At 40.5% G+C, this 14479-nt stretch overlaps 2 protein-coding genes across 2 annotated transcripts in view; one reads left to right on the top strand and one right to left on the bottom strand.

Moving 5' to 3' along the window:
* The window catches only part of nnt (nicotinamide nucleotide transhydrogenase), a 46286-nt gene extending 45436 nt beyond the window's left edge, over positions 1-850 (bottom strand). The window contains exon 1 of the mRNA XM_071913512.2: positions 797-850. The gene's annotated coding sequence lies outside the window, so the exon portion shown is untranslated. The remainder of the gene's footprint in view (positions 1-796) is intronic.
* Positions 851-6295: 5445 nt separating this feature from the next.
* Positions 6296-13947, top strand: ccdc80l2 (coiled-coil domain containing 80 like 2). Its single transcript, XM_071913567.2, has 12 exons — positions 6296-6996; positions 7100-7188; positions 7407-7580; positions 7829-7980; positions 8226-8555; positions 8747-8987; positions 9466-9622; positions 10090-10226; positions 10638-10789; positions 11316-11419; positions 12479-12559; positions 13038-13947. Exons 1-12 carry the CDS (start codon positions 6717-6719, stop codon positions 13370-13372), a joined length of 2232 nt encoding a protein of 743 aa, XP_071769668.1. The 5' UTR covers positions 6296-6716; the 3' UTR covers positions 13373-13947.
* The last annotated feature ends 532 nt before the right edge of the window (positions 13948-14479 follow it).

Here is a 14479-nt window from a genome sequence, read left to right as displayed (position 1 = left end):
CTGGGACAACTTGAATGTCATAAAGCCACATCACATTTGGCTCAGTAAAAACAACGGGGCTGGACTGTTAAGCATTTAGCATGAGAATGAGTTGAAAGAGACAAAGAGAAGCTAGAAACAAAAATAGTCTGCCTCGTCGTGCTGTGGCCATGACTTTAATTTCATGTCAGACCTACTTTAAAAAAAAAAAACTGAAGCTACCACGTCACCAAGAAGTGCGGCTGTCCCAAAATTTAAATTATGAAACTTGAGGCTGGTTCGCACAGATGCATAATGTTAATTATTTGCTAACCGTGTAGTCACGTAAAATTCTTAACAGATGCACCTTGCACACGGCATCTGCACGAGCTTGTTTGTCCTGAATGTGCCAAATTACGCACAGGACTGAAGTGGTAACGTTAACGGATTTTATATGACTAATAAACTCGATCACTTTCACACCAACCAGTGGCATCATTCAGAGACCCAATAATCTAATTTAAGTCTCGTGTGTTTTTGGTAAGCCGTGTGTTTGTCAGTCAGACAGCACCAGCTGCCCTGCTGGGACGAGATTTATAAGGCGGGTACTACTGGCAGCTGTTAGCCGACCACTTCTCTTTTTTTGTCTCCATTGACTGCAAAAAAACTAGCGGAGGAAAGCTAACACAAGCTAGCGCGCTAGCTAACAACAAAGGGCAGCATGCATGAAGCCGATACACCCCAAAACACTCCCTATATATGCACAGAAACGTGAGGTCAAATTAATGCATGGTTAAAAGTGAGAAAAGAGAGCCTGGCGCCAGATAACACAACTGACCTTTGCAGACAGTCCTGATTCTGTGTGCTGTGCACCACAGGCGAACTTTCTGTCGACCCGGAAGATATCAAGGGAAGCGGCCGGCAGGAATATTATTGGATCATATGAGATGCATCATAGGATATCCGATGTTGTTGATGTGCTGTCATTTACGAGCCGAGGCAAAAGTCATATAAATAACTTATTTATGCCTCAGTAATAATTACTTTAGCATATTATGAATTGATGATAACAAAAATATGTATGTTCATAATTTATATTTTACGCCCACTTATAAGTTGCCAGACGTAGTATGCACAATGTTGCATTAAAAACTTGGGTGCTATAGATAAATAAATAACTGCATATATAAGTAAAGAAACTGACAATGAAGCACTATACTTAGTACAATATGTGTGCAGTGGCATTTGTTTATAAGTGTATCATATTGGACATTTTATTCCACAAACTTCCACTAAGGGGCGCTTTTGTATCATTTTATATCCAGCTATGCGCTGCTGTGGGGAAAAATACAGACTAAAAAACACTGCAATTGTGATTTTTTTTTTCTCTCTTATTTGAATTGAAAGTCTCCATCAATTCAAGTCAAGTTGTTTATTTGTTGGTTGAGTTTCACGACCCTTTAACTCTGTTTTTCACTGGGTGTCAATAAGCAAATAAGCATTATTTGCTTCATTCCTGAATAATTTCCTTTTAGACAAAAACTTACATCCCATAATGCAAAAATACATTTCACTTAGGCCTATACTTCAGAGTATGTTTTCAAATATGTTTCAGATATGTAAAAAATGTTCCAAAAATATTTGATTACATCTAGAGAAAAGGTGTTGGACACTGGAAATACATGATATGATATGATATGATATGATATGATATGATATATTACATGTTTTGGCCTTAAAATACAGCAACTGAATTCAAAAATGTATGTATCCAGGGTTCTGATTCTGTAATAATAATTATTTTCCACCATTTATTTTCCACCTCTTTTTTGCATGATCTGTGCAATTGTGAGCCCACAATTAGAAATGTAGCACTTTGTGTTAAAAGTTTTGCACATTGGAATTTGGTTGTGAAGACTGAGCCAGAGTAATTACTGTAACACAGCTGAACTTTGAAGACAGTCCTGATTTTATAATTGAGCTCAGAACCAGAGGCAAACTTTCTTTTGACCCAGAAATGAAGAAGACGGTCATGGATTACTGTTGGATCATATTTGATGCATCATAGAATATCCAGTATTGTTGATGTGCTGTCATTTACAAGCCATAAAGTCATAAATCACTTATTCATACTTCTTCTGCATATTATGAATGAATGATAACATTTGTGTTCATAATTTATAATGTATGGCTGACCTAATTTGAATCACTCATAAAATATTAAATGTATTGTATGTAAGAAAATATTATTATGTAGACAATACTTTGCAGGGTAGTCTGCTTGTAAATTCATTCTATAGTATATATTTCCACTAAGGGGCCTTTCACCATTTTATATCCTGCTGAAACTCTCAGAAATGCCAGAGTTTGATTAAAGGAGGATTGTAGTTGAAGTTTTAAGTTTTTAGGGTACCTGCAAGTACAGTATATAGCACATTTTATACATCGGATAGCCTATGCACACCTATCAGCCAAACTACCAGTGAAATCTGATATGATGGGTGACGTGTGGTCATTGAAACAAAGACCTCAAAAAGTGCTTGAAAAAAAAAGAGCCAAAAAGAGCAAACATGAAGAAGCAGATGTGAAATGCCTTGTTTGCTCTGTGAACTTTATTTGCTGAAAATAAAAATAATGGTGAAAAAGAATATTAAAAGAAAGTAGTACACTGTTTTGCAGTGTCATCTGTTCAGAATTTGTTCACTGGTGTAGAATTCATACATCTCCACTAAGGGGCGCTTTTTTACCGTTTTACATGCATGCTCCTTTACACTCCAGTTATGACTTTTTTGTTTGTCTGCTGGTGAAAATGTAAAATATTGATAACGCATTTATGATTTAGCACAATTAAAAGAGCGTTATAGCTGAGGTTTTAGGGTTTTAGGGTACCTGCAGGTATGTAGCATGTTTCTGGACGTTGGATAGCCTATTATGTTTATCAGCCAAATTACCAATGATATCTGATATGATGGGTGATGTGCGGTTATTGAAGTCAAGTCTATCCCCACCTCCCCACCACCATAACCCCACTTAGCTGGAGTTCAGATCTCGCTGTGTTTGCCAGGATAAAGATCCTTATTGTATTCAATTATCAAATCATGCTGATAAGAGATTTTGAATTTGACACTTCACAATCCAACCAAAATGCAATATTGATAATTTTCAAGGTACCTGGTTCTTAACAAGCGGTCTATGATGGCACATGCAAGTAGCCTAGTTCCTCCAATCCTGATGTTTTTACAACTTTGGTGCAACTGAGGTACAAATTACGCTTGTGTTTTTAGTTAATAGTTAACACTGACTGTGGTTAAATCCCTGAGGCAAACACACTGGGGGGGCTCTACTCTACACACAGTGTGTGGGTTTTATTCCCACTGCAGGTCTTTGTTAATGAAAAACAAGCACTGACACTCATCCTGTGTTGGATATCCATACAAGGTCAATCATGTATTATGCTCTCTCTCTCTTTCTCTCTCTCTCTCTCTCACACACACACACACACACACATACACACACACACACACACACACACACACACACACTCTCTCTCTCTCTCTCTACTGGTTCATCTGGTTCTCCTTATCAGGCTCTGAGAGAGGAATGTGTTGTTACGCCTGGACCTCATTTCAGCTTTTTACCCTAAAGACAGTTCTTCTAATTGCGTTGGATTTGCTTTGCTCTTCTTTGATTTTCTCTTTCCTACCTTCTCTTTCCATTTCTCCTTCGTCCTCAGTGACACTAAGACTATAAATTTTACTAACCTAGTTTAGAGGTCAGAAGGCAAGTGGAGTGTAATGCCCCTTTAAAAGCATCCTTTCATTTCAAAGTGAACAACACTGTGTCACTGTTTCATCGTTCTGTTCTGTAGATGCAGGTGTTATAAGTTAATAAGTTATTAATAATTTGCATATCCATCCTTCACACTCAAAACTCACTTCCTCCTCTTTCAGGCCATCTGTCTTTTCCATGTTGTTAAGATAGTGAATTGAGCTTTATATATTTATTAAGAGCTTTATTGTATTTCAGTTTGACGCTTCACAATGCAAACAAAATGCAACTTTGATCATTTTCAAGGTGCCTGGTTCTTAAATAAATACTAACTCAGAATTTATTACCAACTTAGAAGCAGTGTGCCTTCACACGAAACCTGGAAACATGTTTTCCTTTGATCCAAGTCTTAATCAAACTTTTTACGGCTGGAAAGTTGGCAGTGTCTTTTGTACATAGACATCAAACACCAACACTTGGACTAATGGAAACCCTTTTTTTTTTTTTTTATCCTGTCATGTCATTTGGCTTGTGGATCTGGGCCCACATTCAAAAAGAATAGGAGTAGAAGATAGGATCATGGTTCATGCCCCATTCTCATATGAACTTTATTACAACTCACTTGGTAATGTGATTCTAGATAAATGCTGCTCTCAAATTTATGTTCTTTGTTTTCAACTTTATGTTCTACTTTGTATTCTGAGATACTTTCATCTTTGAATGAGTTATTGAATTGAATTCAAGTGAAGTGAAATGTAATAATAAAATACATTTTGTTCTGTATGATTACTTTTGTTTCCCTTTACAATAACTTTTGTAATGTGTGTTTGGTATATATCCAAGAAAGCTCTAAATCTTGGACACTGATGCAGAGATTATTGGCAAGGAGCAGCTAGAATTACTGAAGCTCCCTGCTGTCACAAACACTTCCTTTCCTTTTTATTATTTACTTATATTATTTCTCAATTTTCTTTCACAATAAGTATTTTGCAAAACTGTCTTCCCACAAAAACCTTCCATCTTTAATTCATAGGGCTCATAATGAAAGGGTTACCAATAGAGAAATAATAGATTTTACTGAGGAATTATGTGCTAAAAATACATTGATATATCCGTTATAATATATCCATTATAATAATCTCCTTATATGAGATTATGAGGAGGTGGCAAGAACATTTAGCAATTTGTCTGCCTGCTGCAGACATCGAGGATCAAACTTTACACCGACTCACATCTGAACTGGTGTAAACTTGTTGCACTGTCATGTTTGTTAGCTTGTCAAGGTTGTTTATGGTTGCTGTTGTTCCCCTTCATTTAGAGGCTGTAACCCCTGCTGAACAGACGGCTTCAGGCTGTGCTGCTCTTCACCTTTCACTTTTCCTCCCTCTTTCTCTCCTCACTCACTTTTTAAGCCCTTTCTTATCACTTTCCATATGTGAGTGAGTTGTAGAACAGTTTCTTTCCATCATATATCTCTCTCTCTACCTCCCTCTCCTCTTCCCTCTCTACTCTATACTTCCCCCTCTCATTTTCCTTTATCTCTGTGGTTTCTTCTCCCTCCCTCACCTGTGCATCTTTATTTCCCTTAGCTTGGGTATGAATCAGTGGGGATGAGTGAGGTGACCTGCAGCAGTAGTTTGTGATTCATGTCACTCAGGTCAGAGCCACCTGGTGTAATAATGTGAGTAACGTGACACTTTATTGATCCCCATAGAGAAATTATCTTTTCACTTGCGCCCTTCCTGCAGGTCAGAGGTCAGAGGTCAGGAACAGCAGCCTTGGAGCTGGTAGGGATTCAGTGTCTTGATCAAAGACACAGCAGGGTGGATGCTTGTCCACACTGGGTTCTCCCAGGTCACGTCACCCCCCCCCTGCTGCCCTAACCTATAATGTTATGTAATGTAAAGGTGAGTGTATCTGTGCATGTGTGTGCAGACACTTGTTTGCATCCTGCTTGTGTTTCATGTGCATTTTGCAGGGGTTTCAAAGCGTATGTGTATAATGTGTTTATGCGTGTTTATGTGCAAATACATTGTGTGTGTGTGTGTGTGTGTGTGTGAGCGTGCGCACTTTGGTGTCCATGTGTGAACTGTGCAAATGTGGCATGGGTGCGTACATGTGCATTGTGCATGGGTTTTTAAGTTAATATATGTGTTTATGTGCATTGATTTGCATGTGCGAACTGTGCACATGCAGTGTGTGTGTGTGTTTATGTGAGTGCTTGTTTTCATATTAAAAATGGACACCACAAGGGCCAGCTGTGGGACAAAGCAGCACCACACTGAGCGAGAGAGAGAGAGAGAGAGAGAGAAAGAAAGAAAGAGAGAAAGAGAGAGAGAGAGAGAGAGAGAGAGAGAGCAAGAGAGACAGAGAGAGAGAGAGCAAGAGAGAGAGAGAGATTCTTCAGCATGAAAGTGCTTTGAAGTTAAGGAAAATTCCAGGAGTTTCCTGTTAACGAGGCCGGGGTATAATGTGAACCAGGAGTGTGTGTCTGTGTGTAAAGAGTGGACCATACACACAAACTCTCTCTCTCCCCAGTCAGTCTCTCTCTGCTAGAGAGAGGGGCCGACACCACCGCAGTCTCATCTGTATGCCGTTGCCCTCCTTTCCCTGTGGGATTCATTCCAGATTCGCTCCACCTGTCTTCTTAAGGATATAGACTGGGCTCCAGCTTTTCTATAGGTTTTTGGATTTAAGGCATGGAGACTTCTCAGCTGGGAGTTCAGCGAGTGAAGTTCTAGAACTTAAATCTTCAGCTTGTGTTCTACAGTGGGTTCCAGATTCTGGAACTATATGGAATCCATCTGGTCCCAGCAGATGCAAGACCACTGCCTGTGACCTACCTTGCGAGAGCAGGTTTCTGATCTGTTTATCAGCGGTGATACAGCGCTACACAGATGTGCTTTGCCAGAGGAGGATTTGTAAATTGCTGACCAAAATCCAGCTAATCAATAAACCAACCAGTCAACCCAGCCGCAGGTTCAAAGAGGATGTCTCATTTGTATAATTCCCACTGGTCCCTGCTGTTGTTAGTTGCTCTGTGGAGCTTCTGCTACCCAAGTTTGCTTGCAGCCTGGCCGGGGAAGGGTCGAGGCCAGTACAAGGATCACTTGGACCCTAATGTAAGGGACTGGGGAGACTATTCAGACCTCCCGCCAGCACTGGGACATGGGCTGGAGCTGGACCAAGACAGGGAGGGAGAAAGCAGGGGAGTCGAAGAGCCATCATCAAGCCTGGCTCCGGAGCTGGATTTCCTGGCAGACTTTGCAGGTAAGAGAAATCTATCTATCTATCTATCTATCTATCTATCTATCTATCTATCTATCTATCTACCTATCTATCTAATCCCCCGTCTCACCCCATGCTCCCTCAGGTAAGAAGCGATTGTGGGTGATAACAGCCCCTTCCCACAGTGACCACTACCTCCGTATGATGGAGAAACAACTGGAAGACATGGAACAGGTACTGTACTGAGACATTTATCAACCACTGAGCTGGAACCTCTGCACACTATGCACTCTTTAGATTAGTAGACAGTAGATTAGTAGTAGAGTAGTAGATTAGTAGATTCCTTTTGTTTTGGGAAAATATTAGATTGGACGTGGATTTCGCTAACTCTTTTTGTCATTCATTCTCTCTATCTCTTTCCCTCTCTTTCTCTCTCTCTCTTTCTCTCTTAGGCAGGGCTGAACTGCCGTCTAGCAGAAAGGGACACCTTCATCATCACCATCATCCAGAACGCCATGATGGAAGGCAGGATCCAGAAAACAACTTTCCAAGGAGACGCCACAGTAGAGAGCCTGGACCCTGACACTGTTACCAAACTACTGCACTATCTAGAGCTTACCAACCAGGTAACCAGTTAAACTGACTCCTAACAGTCTGATTCACTTTGATTGCTTGCTTTGGTAGCAAAAAACATGCTGCCTACTTGTGATTAGTTTGTAAATCCAGATGTTTGTGACATTAATATGCTGGTTTACTGCAATTACAGTACACAAATTTATCTTTTATTGAATTCAAATTGGCCAAACATTGTGTTTCTCCTTTGTGGGTTCTTTACTCTTAATCGGCCCTTTTGATTCAACACCAACCAAATCAGGAACAGGCGTTTTCCATGTTGGTTCTGAAGAAGAACCTGCGGGTCAGCGAGCGGTTCCCTTACCCGGTCCGGGTCGAGGCAGTTTTGGAGCTCATTGATCAGTTCCCCATGAGGAAACTGGAGAAGATGACCAGGAAAGGCTCCCCTTTCAGGTGTTCTTCATTGTATTATTGGATAATTTTAGATATTATCGATGTACTGATGGACATTACTATGCCCATTATTTATTTTGTTAAAAGTTTCTATAACTTGCTTACTTGTAATCATTCCTGCAACATGTGGATGTATTGTATGTCATTTGTTTGATTTTATTATGCAAATGTCTAAATAAAGTGTGTTGAGATACTGCAATGTAAAATCCCCTCTGACAAAATTCCATTTAATCTTGTTTTATCAGGTGTAACGTCACCAAAAAGAGGGTTGTGGTGAAAAAGAAAAAGATGAAGAGGAAGATGGTGCTCAGCTCTCAGAGGCAAGGGAACGTGACGTCTGTGGTGGCATTAAATAGAAAACCTGCCATGGACAAAAAAGCTGCTCTGAAGAGTAAAATCCAGGATATTCTGAGTGGGCGGTCAAGGTTTGTTATCCGTAAGGCGCCTACTGTGGGATCGACAAGGGGAAAGGACTCGAGCAGTAGCAGGGCCACTTCCAGCACACAGGAGAAACAAAGGACACACAGTCCTCTGGATAGAGAGTCCAGGACCAATGAGGAAGTGAAGACCAACAGGTGCCAGTCTTTCATATTTTTACATCCATTTTTCAAATATAGCAAAGGGGAAGCTAAGGATGTTTTGCTTGAGTTTCACTTAAACTCTACTTCCATATTGTGTAATCAAGTGGTATACCTCCATGAGGTCAAAGATGCATTTTTAGCAATGAATGAAGTCATATTTTATTTTATTTTACATTCTATTCTAGGCATGACTCCACTGTGGAAGGAGGAAAGAAAAGACAAGGAGCGAAAACCAGTGAGGATAAAAAAGAGCCGGATATAAAGGAAGACTCGCAGGAAAAAAACAGCTCTAAGAAAAAGGGCAAAGGGAAGAAAGGGAAGAAAGGGAAAGGAAGAGGAAAAAAGTCCAACAGAGAGCCGAGTGACAAGGATAAAGCGGCCCTCAAGGAGTTTTTGGAGAGTTTAAAGGGGAAAAGAAGGCTGATGGTGAGAGCCAAAAGAGTTTTGCTGTATCTAATCAGCCCTCTACTTCTCCTTTTCTTTCCTTTTTATCCTTACCTACCTAACTTCTCTGTCTACCTGTCTCTTCTTGTATCCTGTGTCTGTCTCTTTGCTTCCCTATTGCTGATAACTTCCCTTTCTCAATCCTGCTGTATAGTGGGAGCCACTGTAAATGTCCCCCCTCTTTCCATCTATTAGCACTACAGGATGTTCCATATTTAAAAAGAAAAAACAGCTTGTAGATGGAGCAACATAATATAATATAATAACATAATAAAATATATCTGTACTTGGTCAGCACCTTCCTGTCTATCTCTATGAGTGTGATTTATTAGCGTGTTACAGTTACTATTTTGGAATTTCCTGTTACATCTCTGTGTCTGTGTTCGTTTGAGGAGGTGTTTGTGTTATTGGCCAATCTCTCGTGTGTGATGTGCCTGTTTCTGTGTTGCCATGGTGGCAGGTGATCTCAACACCCAGCAGCGATGCAACGCTGTACGTCCAGCAGAAAGAGGAGAACGAGAAGCGGCACTGTGACTTTGCTGTCAGGAAGATCACCTTGGCAACCGTTGTGGGTGAAGGCAGAGACGCCACGCTCACCCTGCAGCACTACCAGCTTGGTAGGGAGTGGAAGTGTGTGTATGTGTTTGTGTGTCTCTGTGTATGTGTGCCTATGCTGCTGTACCTTTGAACACTTGCATCAAAAACATGTTTGTGTGCATGTGTTGCGCGGTACTTATGGTATATACTCCTTAAGCCGTGCAGAGCCCCAAGAGTCCTGCATAAGGGAAACTGTATACTAGACAGTACGTCACACAAGCATGAGACAGCTCTACATTGGTGTGCTGTATGTCCACATACCAGGAAGTAGCCTGCTGATTTTCAAAGTGTAGTGGCTAAGTCAATACATGCGATTCTCTTCTCTCCACCACAGCACTTTTTAAAGTCAACATAGTTTCACTCAGTTTAGTGATGCATATCCCCCACCCTCTACTTGAGCACCCAGCAAGCGCTAGCTCACTTGTTGTGTATGTGCACATATTCATTTATATATGTATGTGTGTGTGTGTGTGTGTGTGTGTTGCAGACTCAGAGCCCCGACTCAGTGACGTCCCGGAGCAGTTTTCAGATACAGACCTGATCTCCCTGCTGAGAGCAGAGCTCGGCCTCTCGTCCTCTGACCTCTTCTCTATGACCGTCACAGACTATGACATCAAACCCAATGTAAGGAAGTCTTTCTGAATCGTTGATTGTCTTTCTATTGTTTTTTCTTTTATTTACCCAGGGTATATTCATCTATCCTGCCAAGATTTTCCAAGCCAGTCCAGCGGATCAAACTGGCAAAATTTCCTTCAACAAGTTTGTCTCTCTAACCTCCAACCTACTGCTGTATGTGAGGTGCCCAACCTCACATACATAATTTAATAAAAAACCAACCAAGATTGTATTTCCTTTATCAAAAAAAAAGAAAAAAAGAATCAATTCATCCCCACCATAAACAATAGATTCTAAAGTTGTGAGGTAACCCAACATTTTATCTCCCATCATCCATCTTTTTAAATCACCCACACAGACTAACTGTGTCTTAGTTGTCTAGCTGTGTTTGTTTCCTGATTAGCTTTATCTGTCCCCCAGAGAGTGTTTGAGGCTCCTCCGTCGACCCCTGCTCTGTTTGACTACCTTGACAACTTTCCCTCAAGGCGGACAGAAAAGGAGAAAGAAAGGAAGACTCCTCTGGCCTGCTCCAAAGACCAGCAACAGCCTGGAGCTGAGAATTCACTGCTCAGGTATTTCACTGCTACCTGATCTTACTCTGCCAATATAATTATGTATAATTGTGTATGTATAAGTAGCTTTTGGGGCCTATTCAAAAATCAACAATCGTATAAAGAATATGGTTCCTCCACATTCCACGCAACTTCAACCTCTTGATCTTTTTCTCAGAAAAAAAGTAAAAATCTTGTTACAACTAAAAAACCTGGCATGTTTTCAGGATGAATGCAAAACACTACAACTGTAGTTTGGGGCGGCATGGTGACTCAGTGATTAGCACTGTCGCCTAACAGTAAGAGTGAGGATGGGAGACTCTTAATTAATTTCCCATAGGTATGAATGTGTTTTTGCCCCGTAATGAGCTGTCAATCTGCCCAGCGTGTCTCCCTGCCTTCCACCCAGTGTCGGCTCCAGCCCCCTGCAACCCTGAAAAAAGATTAAGCAGGCAGAGAAAATTAATGAATTAAAGGCATGGGTTTGACTGATCCACACTACAACAATGAAAGTTACATATATCACCGCGTTTTTATGTATGTTTAGGTTCATGTCTAAGAGGCGACTGCTGCTCATCTCTGCTCCCTCTGAGGATGACTACTCTTTCCAACAGCAGCTCACTGCTCTCAGTGGACAGGAGTGTCACATGGGTCAGTAATACACAATCTATTGGATAATACACTGTCCTTTTGCTCTGTGCTTTTTGGTGCAATATAGCTTTAAAAATGCATGGGTTGTCCTCTGTCAGATTTAGGTCAGGAATGTAGGTCAGGATTAGGTATGTCTGGAAACACACACACACACACACACACACACACACACACACATGCACACATCTACACACACCTACACACACACACACACACACACACACACACACACACCGTATTTCAACCAAAGCAGTGTCATATGGACATAATGAAGGACATATAAATGTAAAAGAAACTGATAAATTGTTATTCAGCCACAACTAGGCATGCAGGTTGAAGAGACCTGTTGATAACTGTTAACAGGGTTTGAAATTACTATTTTGGTTCACTAGCCAATGTGGCTAGTGGATGCCAGGGCACCCAGCCACTAAGAATTTTCACTAGCTAAAACATTTTTTTCCTAAAATATGAAAAAAGGATTGCAGATAATGTAACTGCATGCATTTCATCGTCTATAATAATAATGATAATGTTGAACACAGTGTATGACAATGCATTTTATTTGTATCAATGCATTTTTATTTTATTACTCCACCATTTGTACAACTATTTTATATTGCCCAAGCATGCAATTAATAGAGTAAATAAACAACAACACAGGAATTGGAAATTGATAAGATCAGTGAGTTACTGAAATGAGTGACTGACGTGAGACAGTGAGCCAGAGAAGCGGGTGCAGTGTGTTCAGTTCAGCTAATTTGTCGCTAGCAACAAAGTCACCAAGTTGCATGGAAACAGTGAGCAAGGCAATTTGATACCGAACTAAAAATTGTGCATTTTTTGCATGCAAGAGAAAGAGGACACACCAATCACAGCCTCAGTATTGGAGAAGCTTTGTGTCCATACAGAAACTAGATCAGAAAACCTCAGCTGTCAAAGTGGCTAGCAGAACTGACAGAGTTACCTGCCACAGCCATTTTTTATCCACATTCTGTGAGTTGGTGGGTGTTAATTTCAATTCCTTATTGCTAAAATAAGTAAGCTTTGGTCTGTCCTCAGGCATACGGCACTTTGCCATGTTGAAGCTGATGGGAGCTGGAGCCGGAGCCTCAGGAACTGTGGAGCTCTTTCCCCTCAATGGTGAGTCGGAGTAGATACATGTGGGGCCATCCAGCTACTTGGGGGGTACAGCTAAGTCATTAGCTACCTGTATTTAAGGTTTTTATTCTTATCATTTTATAATTTGTTGGCAGTAGCAACAGTCAATATGTTGACATGGATAACCTTGTGGTTAACAAAAATAAAAAAAAATGTTTTGATTTGTTTCAATGCAATGTTCTAAATGTCACTCTAAATATGATAGTTAGATGAGAATCTACAAGAGGACCACTATGTAGTATGTGAGTTTCTTTTGGGTGGTATATCTATATATTGGAATGATGTGCAATATGTTGATTACTGAATACACAAAAATGACACTGAATAAAAAGCAAAACCTATTGCATAATTTCCCTAACAATAGTCAGTTAAAAACATAACAATCATGAAAAGGGAAAAACAATAACAAGCTTGTTCTTTCACACGCTGAAGTTTCCATTCCCCCCCGCTCTTCTTCCAGGCCGTAGCCAGAGTCAGGTTGAGCCCTTGTCCCGTGACATGGTGAACAACCTGAGGGAACAGCTGAAGATCAGTAAGGACTACTTCAGCATGCTGGTTGTGGGCAAGGATGGTGATGTCAAGGCCTGGTTCCCGTCACCCATGTGGTCCCTAGATAACATCTACGACCTGGTGGACTCCATGGAACTGCGGCTGCAGGAGGAAAAGCTGCAGAGGAGCCTGGGGATCCACTGCCCCGAGGACAGGGGAGGAGGAGGTAGCGAGGGAGGGCATTACCATGGTTACGATGAAGATGGGGCCGATGAGAGCTACCTGTATCACCGGACAGAGGACTGATGAGGACTGAGGAGGAGGAGGAGGTGGTGGAGCGAAGAAGAGCTACCTAAACTCTTGATGGGAGATTGAGATGGAAATATATGAACAATTTAATAGAATGAATTACACATTCTGTAAGCAATCTAATAAAGAAAGGCCCATTAGAAGTTATTGTGGTAGAAACAGCTGGTTTAGGGTGATAACCTCAAGAATTCATCTTCAGGACTCACAGCTTTTAATTTATGAAATCCAAAGAGATGATTATGATGCATATATTCGATATAAGAATGATTGACATGCTAAAGTCTTAAGGAAAAATATGCCAGCGTGGTCCATACAACAGCTTTTCAGAAAACCTGCTGCTCTGTTTAATGTTTGTTGAATGCAGCATCAATGGAACAGGAAGAATGTGCTTCCAAGGCCAAGTAGATTGTGTCTTTTGGCAACACTTCTGTCCAAACTTATCCAAACAACTTCTCTGTGTGAAATATACAAGCGGAAAGTCACTCTGTTGTAATACTGCGATGTTGAAACTGAAATTGTATGTACTTCCATTTTTGTCTCTTTTTTTTTAATAACCAATGTTATTTTCTTTAGCTATGAAGTAAACATCTGTTTTTTAAAGAGTTGCAGTCTGCAGACGCATTAGGGGCAGTAAAACAAAGAGCTATTGATGCTGGACTGTGTGCCTGCCTCAGGACACGCTTTTATAACTGTTATTCCAACAGCATAATTTAACTTGACTGCAAACCTTTTCAGCTGTTTAAAACAAATACATACCCCAAATATATCCAAGAATTGCCCTATAACTTCCATTATCAATGTAATTCATTTGTCCCATTAGAGAAAATGTGGTTTGCAAACAGTTTTTACCATTGAAACACATGGAAAATCATTATAAACCATACAAACAAACATCAGTTCATAGCACCAGAGGGAGGGTCATTCATGCAGCCTAAAAAGTCACTCATGAGTTCAAAATACAGATTTCTTATACAGGCACAATAGCACTTTTCAAAATCCATTGTTATATATTTTGACCAATGTTAAGGTCTAGAAAATGAACTATGTGATAAATACCCATGACATGGCAGCACCATTGTAATCCTCAAATAAACTTGTGGACTG

The sequence above is a fragment of the Centroberyx gerrardi genome, chromosome 2, assembly GCF_048128805.1.
Source record: "Centroberyx gerrardi isolate f3 chromosome 2, fCenGer3.hap1.cur.20231027, whole genome shotgun sequence".
NCBI classification, from domain to species: domain Eukaryota; kingdom Metazoa; phylum Chordata; class Actinopteri; order Beryciformes; family Berycidae; genus Centroberyx; species Centroberyx gerrardi.
This window is presented reverse-complemented; position numbering and strand designations above follow the sequence as displayed.